Source organism: Petaurus breviceps, unplaced genomic scaffold (assembly GCF_028583685.1).
Source record: "Petaurus breviceps papuanus isolate PSGF00001 unplaced genomic scaffold, PetGlider_PUasm1.0 90847, whole genome shotgun sequence".
Lineage (NCBI taxonomy): Eukaryota > Metazoa > Chordata > Mammalia > Diprotodontia > Petauridae > Petaurus > Petaurus breviceps.
The window spans coordinates 4778546-4805714 of NW_027187360.1; the positions used below are offsets into that span (position 1 = coordinate 4778546).

General features: G+C 44.1%; 1 protein-coding gene across 3 annotated transcripts in view; it reads right to left on the reverse strand.

Moving 5' to 3' along the window:
- RIPOR3 (RIPOR family member 3) overlaps nucleotides 1–8500 on the reverse strand; it is a 53366-nt gene extending 44866 nt beyond the window's left edge. The window contains exon 1 of one of the 3 annotated variants that reach the window (XM_069072406.1): nucleotides 8385–8500. In XM_069072406.1, coding sequence (XP_068928507.1) covers nucleotides 8385–8485 — 101 coding nt within the window. In that variant the 5' untranslated portion in view covers nucleotides 8486–8500. Of the gene's footprint in view, nucleotides 1–249; nucleotides 668–8384 lie in introns of those variants that run through there. The other 2 variants (XM_069072405.1, XM_069072404.1) reach the window with 2 other exon arrangements.
- Between the last annotated feature and the right edge of the window lie 18669 nt (nucleotides 8501–27169).

Sequence of the window (27169 nt, forward strand, 5' to 3'; positions counted from 1 at the left end):
TCGGCCAGCTCTTGGGCTCTGCAGTCACTTTGAAAGCCCTTGGGTTATTTTGGTACAGGTGGGAGGATAAGAATCACAAAATCAACCCCCACCACCACCACCACCGGTGCCAAGGTCACTCACTGGGGCCCTCAAGTGCTCATTTCCAAAGATTTCCCCCTTGAAACAAATCTGGCTTGAGGGAGAGAAGTAGACCTAGCAAATATTTTAGAAATACACACACGTCAGAGAATATAAGCCCCTACCAACCTTTTAGAACGAGATCTCCGCATAGTAGCCATTGTAACTGAGAGGCCTGAAGTCTCCAGCAGCTGCAGAAGAAGGTCGTTTCCTCCCCTAACCCAGGATCACACTGCTCTGAGAGGCTGAATCCCAAGCAGGCTGGGCTAGAGCACCTTAAAGATCTGAGGCATGAGGGGCGATAGGCCTCAGCTGCTGCTGCTGTTCACCTGTAGGCACTTGGTGCCTAACCACCCTTTCCCTGACCCAAAGACATCCTTCAGCCTCCTGCCCCAGCCTGGCTACTGAGCTGTGGAGGGAGAATCAATCCTGCCCCCAATGTGGGAGCTCCAAAGACTGAGGTTGTCCCTTGGCAAGAAATGGTACCCAGTGCTCTTCTGAGCAGTCAGAGGAGGTGACCCAGCCCGTGATCAATATGTGTTTGTGGGATAATTACATGTTAGGAGACAGGCTGCATGTCTACTATGTGTGTCATGCCACCTTGTGCTGTAAGCAAGCTCCTAGAGGGCGTGGATGTTCCATGGAGAACCTAGCCTCAGTAAATATTCAACAACAGACTGCCAGGCCCAGGCAAAGAGCCAGATACCAGCAGACAGAGAGACCAATACACATACATACATAGATACAGACATGCACACACATCCACTCATCACATCTCTGTCCCTTGAGTGGACCCTGGGCTCCTGAGCCCAAATATTTGGGATGGTCTCCTTACTGCAGGTCCCCATTGCAAAACAAACCTCTCTAGTGAGAGGGAGGTGCTTCCTCTTGTCACTGTCCTCACCCTATGAAATTCAGGAGCTGCTTGGGCAGGTTTTATACCAATGCCTAGTCTCTCCCTCCCCTTAAAAAAAAAAAAAACATACCAAGTAAAAATTAGCAAAAGCAGTTGCTAACATCTCCACCCTTGTGCCTATGCTATTGACATAGTGAGTGGCTACTTCACTGGGAAATGGCAATGAAGAGGTTAAGGCAGCCTTGTCAATTGACCCAGATGAGATCTCTCATCATCACCAGAAGAGATTTAGAGCAAGAAGGAACCTTGGAGGTCATTGAGTCCAGCCCCCCTTATTTTACAGATGAGGAAACTGTAGCTCACAGATTTCCCTAGGCTCACACCGCTAGTAAATATTAGGCAAGATTCAGATCCAGTTCTTTCTGAATGAATTCCTTTATCAACTATCCCATGGAAGGAAGCTTCAGCCAGCCAGAATTAATATCTATGCTTTGGAGAACTTTCTGAGCTCTATTCTCTGAACTCTGGCTTCAAATAAAGCCTTCAGGTGCTTAGCTCTCAACAGCTCTCCAGCATTATAACTGCTCATCAATCCTGGAAAAACAAGTTTGTTATCAATCATGTACAACTTCAATGATAATAACAATAATAGATGGAAGGGAGGGAGTTTATTAAGTGATGATGACATGCCAGGCACTATGCTGAGTGATTTACAAATCTTATCTCATTTAATCCTAATAACTCATTTTACCACTGAGCAAACTGAGGCAGATTCAGTTAGGCTGCACTGTGGTTTCAGTGCCAGGCTTGGAGTCAGGACTCACCTTCCTAAGTTCAAATCTGGCCTCAGATAGTCACTAGCTATGTTACCCTGAGCAAGTCACTTAACCCTGTTTATCTTAGTTCCTCATCTGTAAAATGATATGGATAAAGAAGTGGCAAACCACTCCAGTATCTCTGTCAAGAAAACCCCAAATGGAGTCATGGAGAGACAGACATGACTGAAAAACAACTTCACGACAGCAACAAACTGAGGCAGACAGGTATTAAGTGACATGGCCAGGATCACACAGCTAATAAATGTCTGAGGCTACATTGGAACCCAGGTCACCTTGACTCCAGGTATAGTATTCTACTCACTGGGTCACCTAAGTGCCTCTCGAGGCAGAGTATTGTCATGGATGGGGAGCCAATCTCAAAGTCAGGAAGACCTCGGTTTAGGTCTCACATAATAGATGTGTGATCCTCGGTAAGTCACTTGAACCTCTCAGTGTCCCCAAGAAAGTGGAGGATCTGCATTAGTTTCCTTATTTCAAGTTCCCTATACTCATGAAATCACAAGTCTGGACTAATAATAACAATAATAAGAGGCATTTAAATCAAACATTAAAGTCTGCAGATCTCATTCAGCTTCCCCAAAACCCCACAAAATACTCTTCTGATGCCTCAGGAAAGTCCCAAGGAGGCCTCTAGGAGGCTAGGCATTAACTGTTCTAAATCCAACCAAGTCAGCAGGATCCTGAGTACAAGCAAGGGGATGAACTGAGTCTCTATTCCTTGGTGTGAAGAACAAAAGGGCAGGTGGTCCACCCTAAGGTTGGCTATGAATGAAGATGAATTTTTTCAACCAAAGTAATTCATGAAAGACCACCTGATGGGGTAGAGAGAGTTCCCCAACCCTGGGCTGAGCTTTTTACCTGGGGAAGGAGAGAGCCCATACCCAGGAAATCACAAATTCTTCACATATTACAGAAAGAAGTGAAAGTGATTCTCCAGGCTCCCACTCCCAGGAGGATTTGCATTATAAAAAACCTTATCTCTAATAGAGCCAGGTACTCCTTTTGTGCAGTGGAGAAAAGGGGAAGGATTAGGAGAGAGGGAGTTTGGTGGAGACCCAGAGGCCTTTCTGGTGACCACTTCCTCACTCCTCCCATCTCCCTCCAGACCCAAGATAATTTTCTCGGAGTTGGCTTTGGCGATAGGAATCCATTTCAGTCAGGTTAGGTTACCTGGTGAAAGAGAACCTGTGGGCGAGGTCTGTAATTGAATGCCTGGGTCATTCCTGCCCTCCCAGGGGAGGCAGGAGCGCCAAGCCCAAGGGTCTCTGGGAAGCAGAGGGCCTGTAGAAAACAAGACATTTCTTCCCTGCTCCCTGATTCACTGCAGCGAAGGTTAATAAGCACCTCTTGACTGCCAGACAGCCCAAAACCCTTCTGGGAGTAAAACAAAATGATCCTGGGAAAGAGACAACTTGGAGAGTGACAAGGTAATTCAATAATCTGACAATTTCGACATGAAAATAAGTGCGTATATAACACTTACTATCTGTCAGGCATGGCGTGCTAAGTACTTTTTTTTCTTTTCCTTAAACAAATATTCTCTCTTTTGATCCTCACAATAGCCCTGAGAGACTGATGTTGTTATAATTCCCATTTTACAGTTGAGGAAACTGAGGCAGGCAGAGGTTAAGTGACTTGCCCAAGGTCACACAGCTAGTAAGTGTCTGCACCTGTATTTGAACTCAGGTCTCCTGACAACAGGCCCAGCACTCTCTATCCACTGCATCATGTAAAAGGAACTGGACCTATTCTTTTTGGTACTATAGAACAAGGAATAACAAATGGAAGGGGGAAAAGAAGCAGATTTAAGTTCGCACATTCTCCCCCCCCCCTTTTTTTAAGCCAACAATGTTTTCATCATTGTAGGACATTCCCCCAGAGGAAATCCCCTCTACTAGGGGCAGCTACATGGTGTCATAGTGCACAGTGCACTGGGCCCAGAGTCAGGAAAATGGGTTCAAATCCAGCTTCACACACTCATTGGTTGTGTGGCCCCTGAAGTCACTTAATCCCTGTTGGTCTCAGTTCCCCACACTCTAAAATGAGGATCACCTACCACCTACCTCACAGATCAAAGGAGATAATCCTTGTAAAGTTAGCATAGTGCCTGACACATAGTAGGTAATAATAACTAACATTTATACAGCACCTACTAGGTGCCAAGTACCGTGCTAAACACTTTATGAAAATCTCATTTGATCCTCACAATCACCCTGTGAAGGAGATGCTATAATTATCCCCATTTTACAGCTAGGAAAACTGAGGCAGAGAGCAAAGTGACTTGCCCAGAGTCCTACAGCTAGTAAGTACATGACACCAGATATAAACTCAGGTCTCCCTGACTACTGCCCAGTACTCCATCCACCTCACCACCTACATGCTCCTACCAATGCAGATCAGCACTTATAAGACTCGCCCAGGATCACACTTATCAGAGTAATTGCTTCATTTGTGTCTGACTTTCTGCGACCCCCATTTGGGAGTTTCTTGGCAAAAATACTGGAGAGGTTTGCCATTTCCTCCTCCAGCTCATTTTATAGATGAGAAAACTGAGGCAATCAGGGTTAAGTGACCTGACCAGAGCCACACAGCTAGTAAGTGTCTGAGGCCAGATTTGAACTCAGAAAGATGAGTCTTCCTGACTCTAGACTCTGTGCTCTGTGCACTATGGCACTAACTAGCTTCCCTCCTCACAATTAGGAAGCCCCCAATGTGGAATAGCCTGCTTCAGGAGATAGTAACTTGGTTAGCTGGCACCAGAGGACTTAGGCAGAAGGTCAGTGGGCACTTTTTAGAGACACTAGAGCAGAGATTCTTGTCCAGGTATGGGTTGGATCAAGTATCATCTAAGATCCCTTACAGTTCTGTGAGTCTGTGACCCCTGTCCCAACTACCCTACCCCAGCATCCTGGGAGAGCAGTGTTTTTCACTAGGATTGTCCTAGATGTCTGGTCTGAGATAGCCCCATACTCACCACCCAAGCACTCTGGCATCATTCTCATTTCCTTGCTCTGCCCACCTCCCACTATAATCTTGGACTCGTCAAACACAAACACACACACACATACACACACACACACACACACACACACACACACACCACTTCAATGAACTTCTGCCTTATCTTACCTGGAATCATACCTGCAATCTACCTCCCAGACTTCTCCATACCTGGTTTCTAGCTGGTATCACCACCTCCCTTGTTCAGCTTCTTTTTATGAATTGTCTTTCTCTATTAGAATATAAATGACTTGCTGGCATGGACTGTCTTGTTTTCTTGTATTTGTATTCCCAGAGCTTAGCACAGTGGTTGGCACACACTGCTTAAGAAACAGATTCTCTCTGTCTCTGTGTCTCATCTTCCCAGGAAACTCTGAATCCATCTTCACCCAGCTCTAAATGTGAGGAAGCTGTTCTTTATACTACACTCAAACGTGCCTCCGAAGACCTTCAACATATGTGCCAGCTGGGGCCAAAGGGAACAAGTTTAAGCCAAAGGTTACTGAAATATGCTTGCATCTACCTGCCATAAATTACACAGAAAATTTCAGGATCCAGTTTCATTTTCCCTGTTCCTCTGAGAGATCATCAGGGAATTATGACTTAGTTTTTTGTTTTTGTTTTTTCTCTCTCTTCACTGTCCTTTTTCTTCTACTGATTATCACTGGAAACTTTGAGCAGGGGCAAGAAAGCACAACTACCAGGTAAGGGAAAAAGTTATCCCCAAACCTTGTTGTGGCTTCCAAGAAAGGCAGGCCATTCTCAGGGGATGGTCAGGCTGTACACAGCCCAGGCTCCTATTTTCCTTGGGCTTCAGGGATACTTCCCAAGGTCTTGGAGAAGTTCAGCAGTACAGAGAACTCTGGGGATGGAAGAGGTTCATAGGGCTTTTTAGCCAACAGCAATTGCATTTACCCTCCCAAAAGTCTGGAAACTTGGAACGTGCTACAAGCCTCATATATGTACCAGATTCAGGGTGAGACATCGACAACTCATGAATGATTAAATAAGGTGGGTACTTCAGGTTCAAGCCTTGAGGCTCATTCCCTGGCCAATACCCACCCTATTCTCCCAGCATAAATACCAATTTCCATATCTTCCTTGGCATATAGCATCATGCGGCATGATGAAAAAGGTATGGCTCTAGAAGCCAAGAGACTTGAGTTCTACCTTAGCCATCCAGCTCTCTTCTATTTTCTGTTCCTCAGTTTCCTCACTTGTAAATCTGAGGGTTGGTCAAAAGACAGCATGACTTAGGAGACAGACTTCGAATCAGGATAACCTGGGTCTGAATCCTAAGTCCTTGAGCCTCTTGGGAGTCTCAGTTTCTTCATCTGTGAAATAAGGATGATAATAGCACCTATTTCACAGGTGTGTTTTGAGTACTGAGTGAGATACATATGTCAAGTGCTTTGTCAACCTTAAAACACTAAATATATATGAATGTATATGTACATACACACATATTCTAAATGTAAGAATTATTGAGGTCCCTTCCAGCTCCAACATCCTAGATCTTAAATCCCAAGATCACTACTAACTCAGGGACCCCCTAAGTCATTACTAGTTTTAACATTATATTTGCCGGTTATAAGACACCTTCAAAAGACTCAGGATGGAAAGGGCTATCTATCCACATCCAGAGAAAGTACTACAGAGTCTGAATGCAGACTGAAGCAAACAACTTGTTCTCCCTCTGTTTGTGTTTTGTTTTGTTGTGTTCCTTCTATTTCATTGTTCACTCCATTGGTTATAATTCTCTACAACTTGACTAATGTTTAATATGAAGGTATTTGTAGAGCCTATATCAGATTGTATGGCACCATGGGAAGGGAAGGGGAGAAAATTTGGAACTCAAGGGATTGTGGCACTAAATGTTGTAAACTAAAAGTAAATAAATAAATTTTTTTAAAAAAGATTATATTTGCCAAATCCTTATAATGAACCCTTCCAAACCACATCAGCCAAGGCCCATGAACAAGTCCAGAGAGCAGAGTCGAGACAGCCTCAGATTTCTCACCCCATCCCAGTCCCACAGGCTAGACCCTGAAAAATATTGGCCTATAAGTCAGACTTCCAGGGAAAGGAGAAGGAATGATTTCTTTGGCGGCTCTTTCTAGGTAGCTAGAGTTCCTGGTGTCTGAATTCATTCTCATTGGGGCCTGGAGTTCTCAGTAATAAACAAAAAGTCTCATTTCTCTATAGCACTTTACACTTTATGAAATGTCTTCTTCACAATAGCCCTAGGAGATAAGTAGCATAAGCTTTACTATCCCCCTTTGACAAATAAGAAAACTGAGGCTCAGAATGGGAAGTGACTTATTTGTAGTCATAAGTGAGTAGCCCAGCTAGAACTCAGACTTAGGTCTTCTGACTCCAGAGTGGCTGAACTTAAGCTCCCTGTTGTTTATATTATATTATATTATTTTATATTTATATTATTACTATATTCCCACAGGCTCTTTCCAGGGGGGTCTGGGGTGCTTAATAAGAAGCCATATTTGTCTCTCTCTACACCACTCCCCAATCTCCAGTGTACACCTGAATTTTGAAAATGGAGGCAGTACAGACCACACTTGGAGAAAAGGACTTATCCATGAAGGTCAGGGAGATAGAAATATTTTCCATGGACTTCTCTCACCCTGGCGATGACTGGGGGGAAGCAGATGATGAGTCTCTTCCTTGCCACACTTTCTAGAGATGTATATTGGTTTGAGGGTTCAATTGCCTGATTATTTGGCTCCCACTGACACTGAACCTGCACCCTGGAGAGTGACTGCCCCAGAGAAGAAAGGGTTACTCTAGCCTCTGTTAAGGATATGCAAACTTCTATAAGGACTCTGAACTCTTTGGGCTCCACATGCATGTTCATTTCTCTTGTAATAAACCTGGTTTCACATATGTCTCATGATGTTGTGATTGTCTATTGACACCTCTATCAAAACCTTCCCCCCAAAACCTTTATAAAGCTGGTTCCTCTTCCCTATGTTCTAGCTCCCTTCTAAGGGGAAAAAGAAGTACTTTTATCCTACCTTTAAGTCCCTTCCTACACCCATTCCTAGAAGATCAAACTGGACTGGGAGTCAGGGATATGGGTTTGAGTCTCAGCTCTGCCACAAATTTATTACATGACTTTGGGCAAGTTATTTAATTTTGGGGGTGGGGGTGGGGCACAGTTTCCTCATCTGTCAAACGGGGATGATAATCTTTGCATTACTTATCTTACTGGACTATTGTAAGGATTAAAAGAGGGGATAAATAGGAAGGGACTGAAAACATTCAGGGCAGTTATTGCAAATTTAAGGAATTGAAATCAGAGAAATTTTCAATTAGATTAAAATTACTGGGGTGAGTGTGGGGGTAGTGGGTGAAATATGTGATACAGACCCAATGCCTGGCGCTTGGCTGTGGGTAAGAGGTCAGGGGAGGTGAAAATGGCAGCTGGAAGACATTCCCCAAACATCTGGAGGATGAGAGAGGGGAGAGCTACTCCCCATCCTAAGAGGCCTTGCACAAGCTCCGTGTCTGGGGTGTTGCTCAAGGAGCTGAGCTGTATAAGTAGGACTTACGAAATCCTCCTGCTTTGCACGCTGCTGAAGCCGGCAAAGGAGGAGCTCCTGCCCATGGTCCCGACATCCCCAGAAGAGAGGAACCTCACCTTCACGGACATGGTCTCCGGCCTGGAGTGCCGTCACCTGGAGGGGAAGGAGGACAGAAGAACAAAGGCACTTCAGGGACCAGGCAGGACTGAACCCTCCAGAGTATAGAGAAAGTGAAGACTTTAGGGCCATTTTTGAGATGTAAATCTAACAATCAACCCTGCCACCATCATCTAATTGGAAGACCTTTGAGCAAGGGCTTTCTGCTCCATGGCATTCTCTTCTCTTGTACCCAGCAGACCAGTGAGACCCCTAGGGACCCCAGGCAGCCTCCAGTTCTCCTTCTAATCATAGTTTCCTGTCTGTCCTTCTCCTCTCCTTGTCTCTCAACTGACCTTCCCTCCTCAGCAAGTGAATTCTGAAAATGGAGGCAGTACAGACCGGACTTGGAGAAAAGAGACCTGTCCTACTCTGTGGGATGTCTTCTCCAAGGTCTCAGGCAGAAGGCAAAGTCCAAGTTGTAGCTCAGCCAGACAACATGGACAATCAAACCTAAAGTCCTCAAATCACTGAGCCTTTAACAATTATCTTATTCCTCACCCTCCTGTCCCCATCCTATCACCTTTGAGGCAACACGGTATAATGGATGGAGAGTTAAACTTGGATCAGGAAGACCTGGATACAAATCCTGACTCCAACATTTATTAGATGTATGATCCTGGGCAAGTCACTTAACCTCTGTTTGCTCCAGTTTCTTCATCTATAAAATAAGGGGGTTGGACTCAGTGATCTTGTACCTCTACATCTAAGATCCTCTCACCAGCATTAGGGCAGCTAGCTAGCATAGTAGCTAGAGAGCTGGGTCTGGAGTCTGGAAGACCCAAGTTCAAATTCTTCCTCAGACATTTACTAGTTATATGACCCTGGGTAAGTTACTTAACCCTCTTTGCCTCAGTTTCCTCAGTTGTAAAGTGAGCTGGAAAAGAAAATGGCAAACCACTCCAGTATCTTTGCCAAGAAAGCCCTAAATGGGGTCACAAAGAATCAGACATGACTGAAATAACTAAACAACAACAAAATCACCCAAGTGTTACATCCCAGCATGAGAGTGGTCTTCACTCTGAGTCAGCAATTAGGATATAACATCTCCTCCCCTGGGAACAAATCCCAATGTCTGTAGCATTCACAAAGGGAAAGTTATTTTCAGTGTTAAATATAAATCTTTCTGTTTCCATACCTTGGCCCCAGGGTCTCTACTTGCCTTACAAGGTCACAGGTAGTGATGAGGACAAGCAAAATAGATTTCATCTCCACTACCCATAAAATCCCCATGCTGGGCTAATATTGATACCTACATGCCATTATCCACATATATAATACACTGATTCACAGCATACCTCATTAGATCTGAGATAAGATGACACACATTAAAGGACCTAAGAGGTCATCTAGACTAATAGCAGATGAGGAAAACTGAGACCCAGTCAAGTTAAATAACTTGCCCAAGGTCACTTATGTCAAGGTCAAGATTTTAATTCAGGTGCTCAGACTCCAGAGTCAGCATTCTTTCTACATGCCTTCATGCATTTCTTCATGTGTCTCTCCCAGTCTTCTCTACTATCTAGCCAACTTCTACCCATCCCCCATCCTTCCAGGCCCAGCTCAAATATCCTCCCCACTATGTGTAAAATAATAATGATGATGATGATAACTCACATTTAAAGAGCTTTAAAGTCTGCAAAGGGTTTTACAAGAATTATTTCATTTGATCCCCACAACAACCCTGGGAGAGAGATGCTATTATTATTCTTATTTAAAGATGATGAAACTGAGGCAGGCATAGATTAAATGACTTGCCCAGGGTCAAATAGCTGGTAAGTGCCAGAATCTAGATTGGAACTCAGGTCTTCCTGACTCAAGATCTAGGGGGTTAACCTCTTATTTTCCTGGATGCTTCAGTGTATCCTCAGTGAGAGAGTCAATTGTTGCTATGGAAGATGATAACAATGATGATGATGATGGTGTGTGTGCGTGTGTGTGACAGAGTGAAAGAGAGAGAGAGGGAGAAAAATAGAGGAGAGGGGGAGGGAGGGGAGAGGGAGAGAGGGGGAGAGGGGGGAGAGAGAGAGAGAGAGAGAGAGAGAGAGAGAGAGGGGTCTGAAGTTCTTCAACTAAAAGGGATTCAAGAAAAGTTGGATGTCAGGGCCCCACTAAACAGAGGAGCCTGAAAAACTTCCTTGTACAGACAGAATGGCAAGTACAGCAAACAGATGATAGGGGGGCACCACAGTGGGAAAAAAAAGCACTGAACCTGGAGTAAGGAAGACCTGAATTCAAATCCAACCTCAGATAACTTACTAGTTATGTGTGTAGGTTGCTTAACCTCTGCCTCAGTTTCCTCAGCTGTAAAAAGAGGATCATAATAGCACCTGCCTTGCTTACCTGTTGTGAGGATCATCAAATGAGATGATAAGTATAAAGTACCTGGGGCAACTAGGTGGTACAGAATATAGAGCGACAGGCCTAGATTCAGAAAGACTTCTCTTCTGAGTTCAAATCTGGCTTCAAATCTGAGTTCTAGCTTCGTGATCCTGGGGAAGTCACTTAACCTCATTTGCCTCAGTTTCCTCATCCATAAAATGAGCTGGAGAAGGAAATGGCAAACCACTGTAATATCTTTGCCAAGAAAACCCCAAATGGGGTCAGGGAGAATCAGATACCACTGAACAACAATAACAAAAAAGCTCTTAGTACAGTGTCTGGCACACACTTCATAAATGCTCGCTCCTTTCCCATTCTGATGCTGCTCTGGTACCCCAAAATTCTTGGCCTCCTGCTTGACCTCAGGATATACTTGTGATCTTGGTTTGGACTCAGCTGCAGACTAAACTGAATGGGCTTTGCCTCAATCAAACTGAGACCTGTTAAAGCCCTCAGCTTGAGAAGGCCAAGGGCCCCCACTGCATCCAGGGCCCATCTCCAGTCATCCTGATCTACATCAGGCCACTGGACCCAGATGGCTCCGGAGGAGAAAGTGAGGCTGGTGACTTTGCACAGCCCTCCCTCACTTAAATTCAATTTACTTGATCGTCATGGCATCACCTCCTGAGATCACGGTCCTCTTCAAGAACAAAGGACAAACAACAACAAACTATTGCCTCTGGCCAATGAAGGCTCAAGACCTCAAGATCCATGGCCCCCAACATCTGCATTCTTGTACAATTCTATTCTTATCTTTGCTTCCTTCTTGCCCAGGAAAGCCCCAACTGGAACTTCTTGCCCTGCATAGAAGGCTTTGGTCAGCACCATGGGACCCACTGCACCACAGCCCCCTTTCAGCTCTCAACAGTAAAATCATTGTATCTTAAGATCCACAAGGGACACGGAGATCAACCTGTCCAGGCACTTCATTTTACAGAGGAGGAAACTGAGGCTCAGAGTGAGGAAGTAATAACCAAGGACACTCAGGATGATCTGGGCCAACATTGATACTTCTGAACTTCCACACTGCCCCAGCTTTTGTACCCCACAATGCAGTCCCAAATTGCCCATTATCTTTTTCTGTTATTCTCAGTTCTGTATGTTCCATTCTTAGAGATAATGAAGTATCACAGTGGGTAGAGCCCTAGGTCTGGAGTCAGGAAGAGCGGAGTTTAAAGTCCAATATGACCTTGGGAAAATCATTTAACCTCCATTTGCCTCAGTTTACTCATCTGTAAAATGAGGGTAATAATAACACCTACTTCAAAGGATATGAACAGGCAGTTTTCAGATGAAGAAATTAAAGCTATCTATAGTCATATGAAAAATGCTCTGAATCATTATTGATCAAAGAAATGCAAATTAAAACAACTCTGAGGTACCACATCACACCTATCAGATTGACTTAATATGACCAAAAAAATAGTAGCACCTACTTTTCAGGGTTGTGGTGAGGACCAAATGACGTATTTTTTTGCAATGACATATTTGTAAAATTTTTAGGACAGTGTCTGGCACACAGTAGAAACCATATAAATATGAGCTATTTTTATTACTGAGTCCTCAACTAGACTGATTTAACCCCAGGCAGGCCCAGAACCATGCCTTTTCCTTCTCTTATCTCCATCATAGCACCTGGCATAGTGCTACATAATGATAATAATATTAATAATTAATAATGTCAATAATTAATAATAATGTTAATGATAAACTGCCATTTTAAGAGTCCTTGAAATTGTATAAAGTGCTTTACACAGACCCATGAAATACACATTTAATTTGAGGCTCATAACAACCCTCTAAGGTAAGTATGTAGTAGGAATTCAACAAATGGTGACCAAATGAGAATCTCCACTTAGTACAGTGACCACACTTCTCTGCTATATATACATATTTATACAGAAAGGCCAGATCTTCCCACGACAACCACATGTCATCAAGCATTTATTAGGCACCAGGCATGAAAAGGCAAATATGAAATAACATCTGCCCTCTGGGAGTTTTTATTCCTCACCCACCCCAGTTACTTAACAACACAGTGAAGAAAGCTCTAAGCAGCCATTCCCCAGGATGCAGTCATGTCTACCATTACTATTGTGTTTTCAAACCAATAGCTTAGACTCTGCATCCTCAGATGTTAAATTAGCAGAGGGGTGAGAGAAGAAGAATGGCCTTGTGGTGCCCTCCTGTACTCCTGCCCTTCCCTCTGCTAAAGGAGCTGTCAGCCAGCATCAGGCCAGTCATCAATAATACAACAACCAATTAAAGCAACCACTGGTTAGCCTAAGACTGATCAACAATTCAGTCAACTAGTGACTGGGGAAGAGGGAGGAGTCTCCTTCCTCTGGGTTTGTATGTGCCCAAAGCCATCATATAAAATTCCTATTTATGATTCTGAGGTAGTAGCTCCAAGTATTGTACGTGGGAGATAGGTGGGCAAGCACCACCACTCTGAATTATTACCCTTAACAGCCTTGGGCCCACATTGGCCCATCCTTTTCAATTCAACAAATATATATGAAGTGAGAAGCAGTACAATAGAAGACAGATAGTCTTGGAGCCTTGGAGCCAGAAAGATCTAAGTTCAAGGGGCAATTAGGTGGCACAGTATATAGAGCACCGCCCCTGAAGTAAAGAGGACCTGAGTTCAAATGTGACCTCAGGCACTTGACACTTAACTAGTTGTGTGACCTTAGGCAAGTCACTTAACCCCAACTGCCTTGCCTACTCCCTCCAAAAAAACAAAAAACAAAGATCGAGGTTCAAGTCTTACTTCTGACACCCATTGACACACATCTGACCCAGGACAAATCACTTATTCAGCTCTGACCATGTCACATCTCCCTCTACCCTCCATTCAATAAATTCAAATGGTTTCCTATCACTTCCAGGATCAAATAAAAAATCCTCTGGCATTAAAATCCTCTGGCATCCCTCCTACTTTTCCAGTCTTCTTGTGCCTTACCTCCACATACCTCTGCTATCCAGTGATGGTGGTCTCTTTGCTGTTTCTCACTAAGGCAGTCCATTTCCCAACTTGTGTGTTTTCACTGGCTGAAATTCACCTCATGCCTGAAATTCTCTCCCTCACCATCTCCACTTCCTGGACTTCCTATCTTTCTTAAAGTCTCACCTAAAATCCTACCTTATGCCAGAAGCCTTTCCTGATCTCTTCCCCCTCATTTTCCTTATCAGTCATTTCCTGACTCTCTTCTCTCTGTGATTTCCTTGGGGGCTGTATCTACAAACCTCTCAATTTTCTCCTACATGGGCAGTTCACAATTCTCCAGCCTAGGTCTTTGCCCCTGATGACTTTTGAGTGGTCAGACCTGGCTCCAGCTGTGTGCTATGCTCTTTCCCTCAGGCTGCACAGCCTGCCATATGAACGGGTGCAGGGATACGCTTTGATGTAAACCTGGGTCATATCCTTGGATCTACTAGTGCAGACTCCAGTGGGAAGTGAAGAAGGGGTGCTAAGAGAACTCGGGGTTAGTGAGTGATAGTTCCTGGATTTATTTTTTTTTAACTTTCTTCTTGATTCTGGGTGTCCTGGAGCTTGAAAACAGCCGAGGTTGCTTTATCTTTGGCACATATTCTGTATTTTGGAGAGGTTTGAGAGGTTGTAGGGATCACAGAAAATGTCTGATCTGCCATCTTGTTGCTCATGTAACCCAGAAATCTTCTAGTCTCCCTTAAAGCTAGTATCTTTTCTCTGTTGATTATCTCCAATTTATCATATATATGTATATATATTATATACTATGCTATTTATAAATATATGATAAACAAAATATTATTTATATATAATATTGTATATGTAGAAATAATATTTTGTTTATCTAATTTGTACATAGCTATTTGCTTATTTTCTCCTCCATTAGACTGTGAACTCCTTCAGAGCAGCAACTGTCTTTTGCCTTTCTTTGGCACAAAGAAGGTGCTTGCTGACTTACTGACAACCTTTCAATGACCCAGGTAGTTCTCTAAGAGTATAAACTGCAGAACAACAGCAGATCTTCATTGGTGAAGGGAGTTTCCTCATTGGGGAGCTCCCCACAATCAATAAAATCACAGAGCTGAACAAAAATTATTAAACATATACTACGTTCCAGACGCCTCTCTTCCTTGTCCTTACTCTTCCCTTGAGTGTCTGAGATGTGTCAAGGCCTAGATTCTTTGGGGGATCATCTTTGTCCACTGGGAGCCCCACAACAAAACCCCACCCCTCCATTCTGAAACTCTGTTAAGAGACCTAGATACAAGACTGCCATCATAAGTTGTTGCAACATTTCCCAACTTTCCATCCTCTGGGGAGGATTTATTTGATTTCCTCTTGGGGGAGGAGTGGTTAGATGGATTGAATGATTCTTCCTCAGATATCATTTCTATTTTGACCTCTGGGTCCCACCCAGACCCTTTCACTTGGAAAACAAAATGGCTCCTCTGGTTTTGGCCCTAAAGTACCTTTTCAGCTCTGGAAGAAGGCCCAGGGAGTTTGTGAGGGTGGGAACCAGTTGGGAAGGGAAAGAAGTTTGCGAAACAGGTTCAGGGCACTCCCTGCCCTCGCCTTCCCCTTTTGGATGGCTTTCAGGGGAGTTTTTGGTAGCATCCTTTTAGCTTATCCTGCTGTACAAAGGTTTTGAAGGTTCCAAGGGAGATTTGAGGGAGAAGAGGTTTCCTCGACTAATGAAAATCTCTCCTTCCTTGCCAAATGACCTCTGGCCCCAAAACAAAAGTTTTAGGTGAAGCTGAATCCCACTGGCCAGTTTTGAGGGAAATGAGGTTCCTGAATCTCAAGGGCAAAGAAGGTGGATGACCCTACTTCTCAGCGACTGCGGGAACATCACTTTGCTGTGACCATCTGGCCAAGGGTGGAGGAGAAATGCCATGGCTGGCGATAAAGACCCATTAGGAGTCTCACCCCAAAGGCCCAGTTAAGGTACAGTGGCAGGGCAGGGCAGGGCAGAAAGAAGGAGGAGAGGCTCCTGAAATGGACCCCTACCCCCACTCCTAGATGGGGAGGGGACAAGCTGGGAGCTGGCCAGGCTGGAAACGTGGCGGACTGGGGAAAATAGGCTGCTGCCCGATCCCACTGCCGGGCCTCTGTGCTGCATGCGTTTCTGGTTTACGAACTTTTGCATGTGTTGGAAACTTTAGGCCTGGCGCCCACGGGCTCTTGGAGAGCTAAAACACTTCCTGAAGCTCAGCTGCTTGGCAAGACAGCACCCCCAGCCTCCCCCTCCTCTTGCTTTGGAAGGAGAAGCTGGCCTGGAGCAACCTAAGCTCCAGCTGATCCCCCCTCATTAACTGTTGCAATCAAACCCCAGGCAGGCAAGGCTGACAAAAATGCTTCTCATCGCAGCCTGGGGTCCTTAAAATCTAGCATTTGCCACAGGCTGGGGCAACAGTGAAGGCTTGATGAAAAGAGTCGGTTAAGAGCCAAACTCCATCACCTAAAACCACCCAAGGGTCATAAAAGGTTAGAACTGAAAGAAATGGTAAAACAAGCAATGTGGATTGTCACAACTAGGAAGGACAGCCAGACACAGAATGCCAGAATTAGAAGAGACTTTAAGACAGATAATATTTGAACATGGAACACAGAATGTCAGGCCTGAAAGGGGCTTTAGGACATAGAACATCAGAAGCAGATAAGACCTTAGGATACAGAATTTCAGACCTGAAACAGGCCTTAAAACACAGAAATTGAGAACTGTATGTAAGCAGAATGGTTGGGGGGGGGGGAGAAGGATTTTAGGAGTCAGAAGACCCAGGGTCAAATCTCACCTCTGCTCCTTCATACCTATGTAGCTTTGGGCAAATTGTTTCACCACTCTGGCCTCCCCATCTCTAAAATGGGGGGGGGGGGTAGACTAAGTGGCCTCTAATGTCACTTCCATTTCTAAACCTATGATTCCATGAAAGAAACCTTAGGACACAGAATATATAATTTCAGAACCAGGTAATCCCATAGAACACAGAATAGTCAGAACCAGGAGGGACTTAGAGATTAGCTCTTTCATTTTACAAACAAGGAATCTAAGGCTGAGAGAAGAGAATTGACCTCCTCCAAGTCATACACTGGTGTGGCCCAGAACTGGGAGGACATCTCAGGTCTCCTAGACCCCTAATTTTTTCTACTAACTTTCTACTAACTCTACTAACACACTAACTTTAGAGAGAAGGGGCATCTCCATCGTTCTCTATTCAGCACCCCTGAATTGAGAGAAACATTAGCATTCCTTCTATCTTCCCCACTGCCCTGAAGAGTAAAAGGGTATAAAACATGCAGCTTCCCAAACCTTGACCCGGTGGCTGGAGCAGAGCCAGCTCAGCACTGATTTCCTGATGTCAGTCGGCTTACTTGATGCTTCCTCTCTGGCCTCTGCTTGGCGGGGGAGCAGGAGCTCTAACTGAGGCAGGCTTTGGAAAGCTTGTGACCAGTCCAGAATAACCTCAAAGAGGAGGGGATGGGGGGGGGGGGGGGAGGGGAGAAGGTTACATCAACTGCACGTGCTCCTAAAAGAGAAAGCATCAGCTGAATGCATGAGGCTTCTGGCCCATTCTCTAGGACCAGAACAGACAGATCTGCAAGGGAATCAAGGGAAGAAAAACAAGCCCTCTTGCTCACCCAGCCAGGGACCTATGCAAACAAAGACCCTCATGCAGTCTGTGTAAGAGCTGTGGAATAGGTCTCCTGGCTCCTTCTTCCCCAAAGGCACTGTCCTGGGCTCCTCTGGGGTGCCACCTGGAAAAGGAGGTTGGCCTGGTGCAGCTGTGGCTGGCTCTCCCTGGCAGCCTGCTCTGACCCACGGTCTACAAGGCTCAAGTTCTTTCCTTCCTCCTGCCAGATAACCTGCAATTTCAGAGGTGGTGATGCTTCTAAGTTTAACACTGCCTCCTGGGCCTGGGTGGTTCTGCTGCCTCATTCCCTCATTTAGGGCTTGTTTTAGAAGTTCAAATACAACCACAGCTGAATTTACTTGCAAGTCTTTCCAAAATAACTTTTCAGTTTAGCACAAAAGGAAACTGTAAAATAGCCCAAGACTAGGAATGTGAGTCTGGGAATGGGATTATACTCCTTGCTTCAAGGCTACTCTTGGAGAATCACTGAGTGAGGAGAAATTAAAATTCAAGGAGGACAAGCCCCTCATTTCAAAGACTAGGAACCTGAAACCCAAAGAACGGAAAGTGGCCATAAAACTGATGATTAGTAGAGCAATACTTAGAACCTAGATTTACTGACTCCAGAGGCTCAGAGTTCTTTCTCCTAGAACCTGCAAAATATTATCTCCTCCTTGATCTAAAGGATAAAGACACCTTAGAGGTCACAGGATCCACCTACCCTCCTCATGTTAAGATGAAGAAACAGAGGCTCAGATATGTGAGGGGGCTTCTCCAAGTTCACACAGGCAGTAAAGGACAGAGCTGAGATTCGAATCCCCCAAACCCTCTGATTCCAGATCCATTACTCTTTTCACTGTACCTCACCTGGTCTGAAGCTCATTAATCTAGCACTGACTAGCTTTACAAGATGGGAAACCTGGATCAGTTTCCCATCTTAGCACTGCTATGTCAAATTCAACTACAGCTAAGCTGAAGTCGCCTCCATTCTGCTTGCTTATTCCAAAGCTGGCAATCTTAGCAGCAACAGAATACTCTAAAGAGAGTTCAGTCTTCACTGATAGGGACTTCTGGAAAATAATGCCTCACATTTCTAGAGGGATTTTAGGTTCCCAAAGTCTCTTCCTCGAAGCCATCCAGTGAAGTGAATCAGGGAAGAATCAGTGTCCCTATTTTATAGATGAGGAAACTGAGACTCAGACTAGGGAAGACAAATCTGGTACTGGATGTAGAACCAGGATTCAAATCCTATACCCTATTTAGTGGCTTTGAGTAAATCATTTCTATGCTTTGGGCCTCAGTATAAAGGAGCTGGACTAAATAATTGCTAAGGTCCCTTCCAGCTCTAAAGCCTATAATTCACAGGGCAGTTAAATGGTGCAGTGGATAGAGTGCTGGTTTGGAATCAAGAAGACTCATCTTCCTGAATTAAAATCTGGTCTCAGAAATGTACTAGCTGTGTGACCCTGGGCAAGTCACTTAACCCTGCTTGCCTTGGTTTCTTCATTTGTAAAATGAGCTAGAGAAGGAAATGGCAAATGACTCCAGTATCTCTGCCAAGAAAACTCCAAATGGGGTCACGAATAGTCAGACACAACTGAAACACCTTAACAACAACAAAAATTAAAATCCTATGATTCTCTATTATGGAGCCACGAGTCCAACCCATGTCTTTGGATACCAATCCCAAGGCCCTTTCTGCTACAGTCTACTCCCTGACCTGAACAGGGGAAGCTCTGTGATTCAGAGCTCAGCTAATCCAAATCCCTCATTTTTCAAATGAATTGAGGGTTAGAAAGATAACATGAATTATCCACACAGCTACATCATTACACCATGCTGCCTCTGCCCTAGAGAATGGAACAGGCTGGAGGTGGAGGTCATTTGAGTTCAGGATTGATGAGCCACTCCCAAGACACTTGTATGCCTGAGCCAGGGAGACAGGAGAACATACATTGCTATTAGATAAAGGGCCAGTATCTCCCTAACTCATAACTGACCAGAATTATGAGGGAGCCAAGACTTCAGGGTCAACATTGGTGCTTCCCCAGGAGGAGATAAATAAAGCTGCTGCTGCTGCTGCTTCTTCCTCCTCGTCTCCTTTTCCTCCTTCTCATTCTTCTCTTCCTTCTTCTTCTCCTTCTCCTCCTTCTTTTTCTTCTTCTCCTTCATTATTATTATTATTATTATTTTAGCAATCCCCTCTCTCCTCTTATGGCCCTTTCTCTTTCCTAGGTGCTTGCCTAGTGCTCTCATGTGATCCCCTCCATTCATTCACTGATTCAATCATTTAATATACAGCATTTATGAAGTGCCTATTATGTACCATGTGTTATATCTACTAAGACAAATAAAGATTTAATTTCAATAATAAATTAATGAAATTTTATTAGACGGGCAACCCAGAGAACTCAGCCATCAGTATACATTTATTAGACAGATGCTACAAATGAGCTGAGCCCAGCATTTAACAGGAGCAGGACAGCTGGTCACAACACCTTTACCACTTTTAGGAAAAAAAAAAAAGGCCCATCTTTTTAATGCCAGTTTTCAAGTGGGGGTTATTGTGGGCCTGGGAGTCATGGGACACCACTGTTTACAAATAATTATTTTCTTTTTGAAACCAGGTCTCCCCATCTCCTTCAGGCTGGAAATGTAACTAGTTCCACCACTGCTTAGCCAGGAAGTTTTAACACGCTCCATTTTTCCAGCTTGGGCCCATTCGCCACTCCTAGCCAGACTAGTAGCCCTGGTTCACCATATTTTCAGCACAGTTTATCAGACACGCAATCGATTTTAACCCTAATTCAGCTCAGAATTTCTGAACTCAAGTGATTCACCAGGCTCAGCCTTCCCTAATATCAGGGATTACACATGCATACTACCTCACCTAGGCTCTACAAAGAATTAAAAATGACTATCCCATAGAGGGCAATGGAGAAGTGCATGGTGGGTTGGAGTAGGCTGCATTATAAAATAAGGAAATAGGGTGAAAAAATATACAAAGGAGATGTATTATTGAAAAAGAAGGTGATCTGGTCATGTGAGCAAGAGGAAAGTTGAAGATGTAGAGGCGTATGTGCTTCAATGAGGTCCTTGAAATATCAGGAAAAATAAAGGAAGCCCTCCAGCATGTAGGGTGGACTCCCAAGAGTTATGGGAGGAAATGTCTGAGTCACACATGATGGTCACAAATGGGTGTGTAAAAAAAAAAACACATCATCAGGAAGAACATCCAAATCTGCGTATTTGAGATTTAAGGAGGAAATCCACCCAAGAATTTTATTCTAGTTAAACTAGAAGCTCCCTGAGGTCACGGATTGTCCCTTTTTTTACCTTACAGCCCTTGCACTTCTTTTTTAGATCCAGATCTATGATTTAATCAGTGTAAGGACCCCATCCACGTGGAAATTCATCCTGCTGATGCAGATGAATAATTCCTTTGTAACTTAGTCTTAGAAATCAGGCCAGGGCACTGAGAGGCTGCTACTCAATGCTGACCCCACAATAAGTATTCTGCAGAGGTTGTTGGATTTGCACCTCAATCTACTTGGCTCCAAAACACTGCCTCTCATCTTACACATAGTAGGTGCTTAATAAATGTTCATCACATTTGGAAGCAGAACTAGGAAGAAGCTCATGGTTAAGGCAAATGAGCTCATTGCCAATGGTGAAAATTTAAGGCAAATTATCCCTTGAGTGAAGGAAGCATTTAAGGATAGGAAGACTGAACTTCCTAGTGTCCTTCAAATTGGACCCATATAGGGAATCCCCTATTTTACTCTTGTTGAGGGTCACTGGGTCAGGGGAAGGGCTGGGGGTGTTGACCAAGATAGGAGGAAGAAAGATCTCCAAAGACTTGTCTCAGCAAACGAGGCACATTTTCTGTCCCACAGAAGAACTTGTGGTACTGTGAGGATTGATTAGTTAGTTCCCTACCCCCATGCTACTATCCTGGGATTGAAAGGCATGTTGGGACTTAAATACAAACTCCCTGAAAACCAGATTGTTAAAGCCAGGGACTGTGAGAGAATTCAGGAAGGGCCTCCTTACCCTTCGTTTACCAAAAAACATAAACAGACCTCCAGCAGAGATGTGGCCCCCTTCATCTATAGGCCTCACACAGTACCAGAGGCTGCCTATGCTTAAAATTCATGACTGACCTTTGACACTTGAGCCCTACAAAGTAAATGATGATGAAAACAACAGGAACAAGAACAATAATCCCTTACATATCAGTAGTACTTTCACATACATTAATTTATGCAGTTCTCACAGCGATACCATAATGTACAGCACTCTACAGTGTTCGAGCCAGAAAGGGCTTTAAGACATAGAACACAAGGTGTCTGAGCTGGAACGGACTTAGGAACACAGAATGTCAGAACTGACAGGCTCTTGGGACATGGGAATATTGGAGCTGGAAGATTAGAACCTAGGCTGTCAGAGCAGGAAGGAGCTTTAGGTATCATATAGTATAGCACTCTCATTTTACAGACGAGGAAATCAACTTACAGAGAAGGGAAATCACTTGTCTAAGATAATATAGTTAGTTAAATAACAAAGTTGGGTCTTCTGATTCCCAGTTCCAATGTTTCTTCTTAAAATCTGAGAGAACTTTTTCTATTCCTTTTCAGAGCAATGCTAGTATATCCTAAGGGAGGGAGAAAGAGTTCTCTCCTAAAAAAAAGAAAGGTAAAATAGAAGAAAGGAAAAAGGGAAAGAAAGAAAGAAAGAAAGAAAGAAAGAAAGAAAGAAAGAAAGAAAAGGGAGGGATGGAGGAAGGAAGGAAGGAAGGAAGGAAGAAACAAAGAAAGAGAGAGAGAGAAGGAAGGTTAATATGAAAGAATATACTTGGTTTTGTAAGGTAAAAGTGACATTGATTTTTCTAAAAAATATCTGGGACATGTTTTTTAAACTGTTTATGAATGTCCTGATAATTATGCCTAGGGAAAGTAACTTAACTGGCCTCAGTTTCTTTCCCTATAAAGTGAGGGAATTGGTCTAGAATTCATAGGTTCCCAAAGTGGGTGATACTATGCCCTAGGAGATGCTAGAACCATCTAGGGCAGGCAGTAGTAACCTCAGATGATGCAAATTTAAAAAAAAAAAGCATTAAAGGGTTAAAGAAAGTAGATTTCCAGGGGGGCATTGAGTATTTTTTTAAAGGGGATAATAGGCCAAATAAGTTTGGGACCCTCTGGATGATCTCTAAGTTCTCTTTCAGCTCTACAATGCCATGACTCAATGACTCTGACCCAGATCCTAAATTGAACCCTTCTGATGGTGCATTCTGTGCAAAGATGATCCTGGGATTTCAAAATCTATGCCAACAAGTCTTGAGCTCTAAAAGGACCTACCAAGTTGGAGAGCATAATTCAGAGCTGGACTGTATGTCTGTGTCCTGGGGACCAGACTAGCTCATCTCCAGAAGATGAGTCAGGAGGTGATGAATTTTTTTTTTCATCCATAGCAACTCATAAAGATTGTCTAAGGCTCAGTATGTGTGAAAGAAGAGACTGATACTAAAATTACAAGTCCTTGACATAATGAAGCAAATGACCAGGGAAGCACTCTTATCCTAGGCTTCTTGTATTCCTATGATAGAACGGGACTTATAATGTTAGAACTAAAATGATCACAGTTTAGTCAATCAGAGAGATCTAGAGTTGGAAGTGACCTTCAAGGTCATCTAGTCCAACCCCCTCATTTTCCAGATGAGGAAACTGAGGACAAGTGATGTTAAATGACTTGCCCAAAGTTAATCAGGCAGTAAATGTCAGAGCTAAGATTCAAACTTATGTCCAGGAAATTTTCTCACTCTACCATACTGCCCACCAGTCTCCCTTAGGCCTCTAAGTCAGTGTAATAAGAATGTAAATTTTAAAGATCTTCCCTGCCCCTAGGCTAATGTGCACCTGAAGCCTGGGGTGGGAGGCTTGTTTTTCAGTAGATACTTCTTGATTGGCCAGTGAGTCAATAAGGTTGTTAAATTCTCTGAGCCAGGAGAAGGCTATATAAGCCCTGATGTGTAGCTTTGTTTTGGGACTCACTTTGAGAAGTGTTCTGTGATTTGATCTGAATTCTGGGAAGCCATTGTTGAGAGTCCCCTGGCTTTGAAAAACGCAGAATGTGGAAACCCAGATGTTGACTGGGTATGGATGTAATGGTTGGACAGTTTGGAAATCTGTCTACTTGATGTTTCTGTCTTGATAATTATGCCTGTATACTTTGAGGTTCAGGGTGCTGACCTTTTCTCCTGAACAAGGTAAACGATATATGTCTGACTGATTAAAGTAAGCTTGTTAACCCATTTTGAGTTGCTTTCCTTTAACAAAGCAGATCCAAGAACCTGTGGTAGCAGCAAACCCTGAGGACGTGCTTGGGGTGCTTGCCGCCACAGTCAGGTCTCTTGCCTCTTAAATAGTGAGGTACTATATTATGCAGTTTTGCCTTTTCTATCAATCTTCAGCAAGCATGAGCACCTGCTCACTGTGTATTCATTGTCATGCTAGGTCTGGAGAATACAGATGCTACAGAGTAGGGCTTCTTAAACTTTTTTCCATTTGCAACCCCTTCAGCTCCTCTTAAACTATGGGCCATGACCCCATATGAAGTTGTGACCCACAATTTAAGAAGTGCTGCTAGAGAAGGATAAGGCATGGTTACTGGCCTCAGAGCGCTGCCAATCCAGTTAAGGAGATAAGACTTACACAAAAACAGAAGGCAATGCAGGAGAGCATGCAATCAGTACTGTATTGTATCATATAAAGACAGTATGTGCTAGAGGTGTAGTTCAAAAAATGAGAGCTGAATGGGGAAACTTCATCGAGCTGGGCCTCAGAGTATGCACAGAGAAACAGGGGGCAATGAGCAAAAGCACAGAGATCAGCACGTACCAGGTATGTACAAGGAACAGAGAGAGAGCCCCACTCCTGCCAGTCACCAGGTCTGGGCCTGATTCATGCCCTCCCTGCCCTGCCTCTTTTTGCTCTAAATTCTTTCTCTGTGGAGTCCTTCTGCAGCAGGAGGAGGAGGGAGGCTCCAGACTGTTTTCTCGCCTTAGTCCAATAGAGAGAAACTACCAGCAGAATCTTGAGGCGGTTTTAATTATATTTTTGGCACATTTAGCAGTTTCCCTTAACTTCACCCTAGTGGAAGAATGCCATCAGATTCCTAGGTTTAGTCCTCAGCTGCCTGGGAGAGGAGCAAGCTTTAAGCCCTTGCTCACTCCCCTCTGGGGCAGCTGAGGACTAACCCTCAACGACAGACCACAGAGGAGTCTCTGGCTTGCAGATTGGTGTTGACAGAGTAGCCACCAGCCAGGAGGAAAGCTAGAGGGGAGGCCCTAAACACAACAGCAACATAGTACTATACCGCACTTTTACATAACAGTTGATACTTTTCAAGGCACTTTCACATCTGTTATTTTAAAAGGGCAACAGGCCTTGAGGAGAGCTAGGACTGCCACAATTGGCAGGAGCAGCTATTTTTCAGATGGGGAAACCAAGACCCAGAGAACTGGAAGCAGCACAGCACAGTATAGACTGACAGGGCAAAGAGTTAAGAGTCGGGAGGCTGGAGCTCTAGTCCAAGCTCTATTACCTATGTGACCTTGGACAAGTCCTAGGTACTCTTTGTGCCCCAATTTCCTCAACAGAAAATGAAAGGGTTGTTCTGTAAGACCCCTGTCAGCTCTCCAATTCTGTGATTCCATGACTTGCCCTTAGGTAGCCAAAACTAGGATCCTGGTCTCGAGCTGGGCCTGATGCTAATGCTCCTCCTACCATACCACCCTGCCTCCTCACTCCAAATGGCTGGGTTGGGAGGTGGGGGGAAGTATCCACTCACACACCCAAGGGACATCGTGGAGATGAAGGAGCTGAAGGAGAACAGAGAGCCCTTCCTTCTCATCCTCTTTCATTCTGGGTTCTCCTTATCCTCTGTGACTGCGTCTCTCTCTAAAACTATATCTTGGGCTGGAGACAAGGGAATTCCTCATCTCTTCTTGGGCTGTCTGTGGCTGTTACTTCCCAATTTATGGATAAGTAGGCAGCTCAGGTTAACAAAGATACACTTTCTTCTCAGAGAGGGTTTGCCTGCCCATGGGTTTGGGCCTCCTCCGGCCCTCTGCTGCAGCCTGCTAGCTCCCCCTTCATACTGATGCCTTCCCTCTGTTGATTACCTCCCATTCTCCCGCATGCAGCTTGTCTGTTAATAGCTGCCTGCACATTGTCTCTTCCATTATGCCGTGGGATTCTTGAGAGCAAGGACTGTCTTTTACTTTTCTTTGTGTCTCTAGCACTTAGCACAGTCCTGGCACATAGTCCTCATTAAATGCTTGTTGATTTAACCAGACGAGGCTTTAATAATCTCTTCTCCCCCCAACCCAACACACACACACACATATGCATACACACTCTCTATTCCAAACCTGGCACCCTGAACTTTTAGATTCAAGTCCTGGGCCATGGAATGTGGCAGGCTCCCACACCAACCTCTCTTAGGGCTTTTCTGGCCAGGAAAGAGACCCCGAGTGTGTATACTGCCAAGCTAGTTCCTGTTAGCTAACAGAGGCTTTTTAATGAGGGGGAAAAAAATGCAAGGACCCAAGGAGAGATAAACCATCTGTTCTTCTCAATGTAAACTATTTACAAGTGACAAATCAGGCCAGCTTGCTCTCCTCATTTCTCTTTCTCTAGCAAGATATGCTTGGTCACATTCCGTATGATTTCCTTTCCTTCCATTTGTCTTTTAGAAATGGTGACCTGACCCAGACACCCAGAACCGATCCCAGCCCCTAGGGCACAAGTCAAGGGCCTCCTTTGGGCAGAAGGGTTTCTATTGATTGTAGCTAGGAAATTTAACTCTTTAAAGCCTTTCCCTCGACACTCAAAAACTCTCTGACTAAACTACAGCTGTCTGAGTATCGTACATTTAAACTAAACTGGATATATGGAATCTCTAACTTGTAGCATCGATCAAAAAAGAAGCCAGTTCGTTTTACATAAGCTAAAGCTTTGAAGTTAAATAGGTTTTGGACTAGAAATTGGAAATGACATGTTAGGAGGTGAGATCTACTGGCAAAGTGGCATCCCAAACCTGGCTTTGTCATTCATTGCTATCGACAAAAAATGATATAATACAAAATTCTTGGAGTTTGGACTGTGGATTTGGGGCACATCAAGAATTGGGGAAAATCCTATGGCCTTGAAGAGAAGTGTTGCTGTTTGTTCTTTTTTTTTTTTTTTGGAGGGGGGAAGGCTGGGCAATTGGGGTTGACTTGCCCAAGGTCACTTGGCTAGTAAGTGTTGAATGTCTGAGGTCAGATTTGAACTCAGGTCCTCCTGACTCCATGGCTGGTGCTCTATTCACTGTGCCCCCTAGCTGCCCCTGTCCTTTGTTCTTGAAGAGGACCATGACATCAGGGAGGTGGTGCCATGACATGCTAATGAATTGGATTTAAATGAGGCGCTTTCTTCTCTGTAGTCATCTCTGTCCAGTGGCCAGATATGGAGCAGGACAACTGGAGATGACCCTGGATGCAGTGGGAGACCATGATCTTTTAAAGCTAAGGTCTTCTCCAGATCTCAGTTTGACTGAATGGAAGAGGAAGTCTATAATAGAAGGGAGATCATAGGATCATTGAC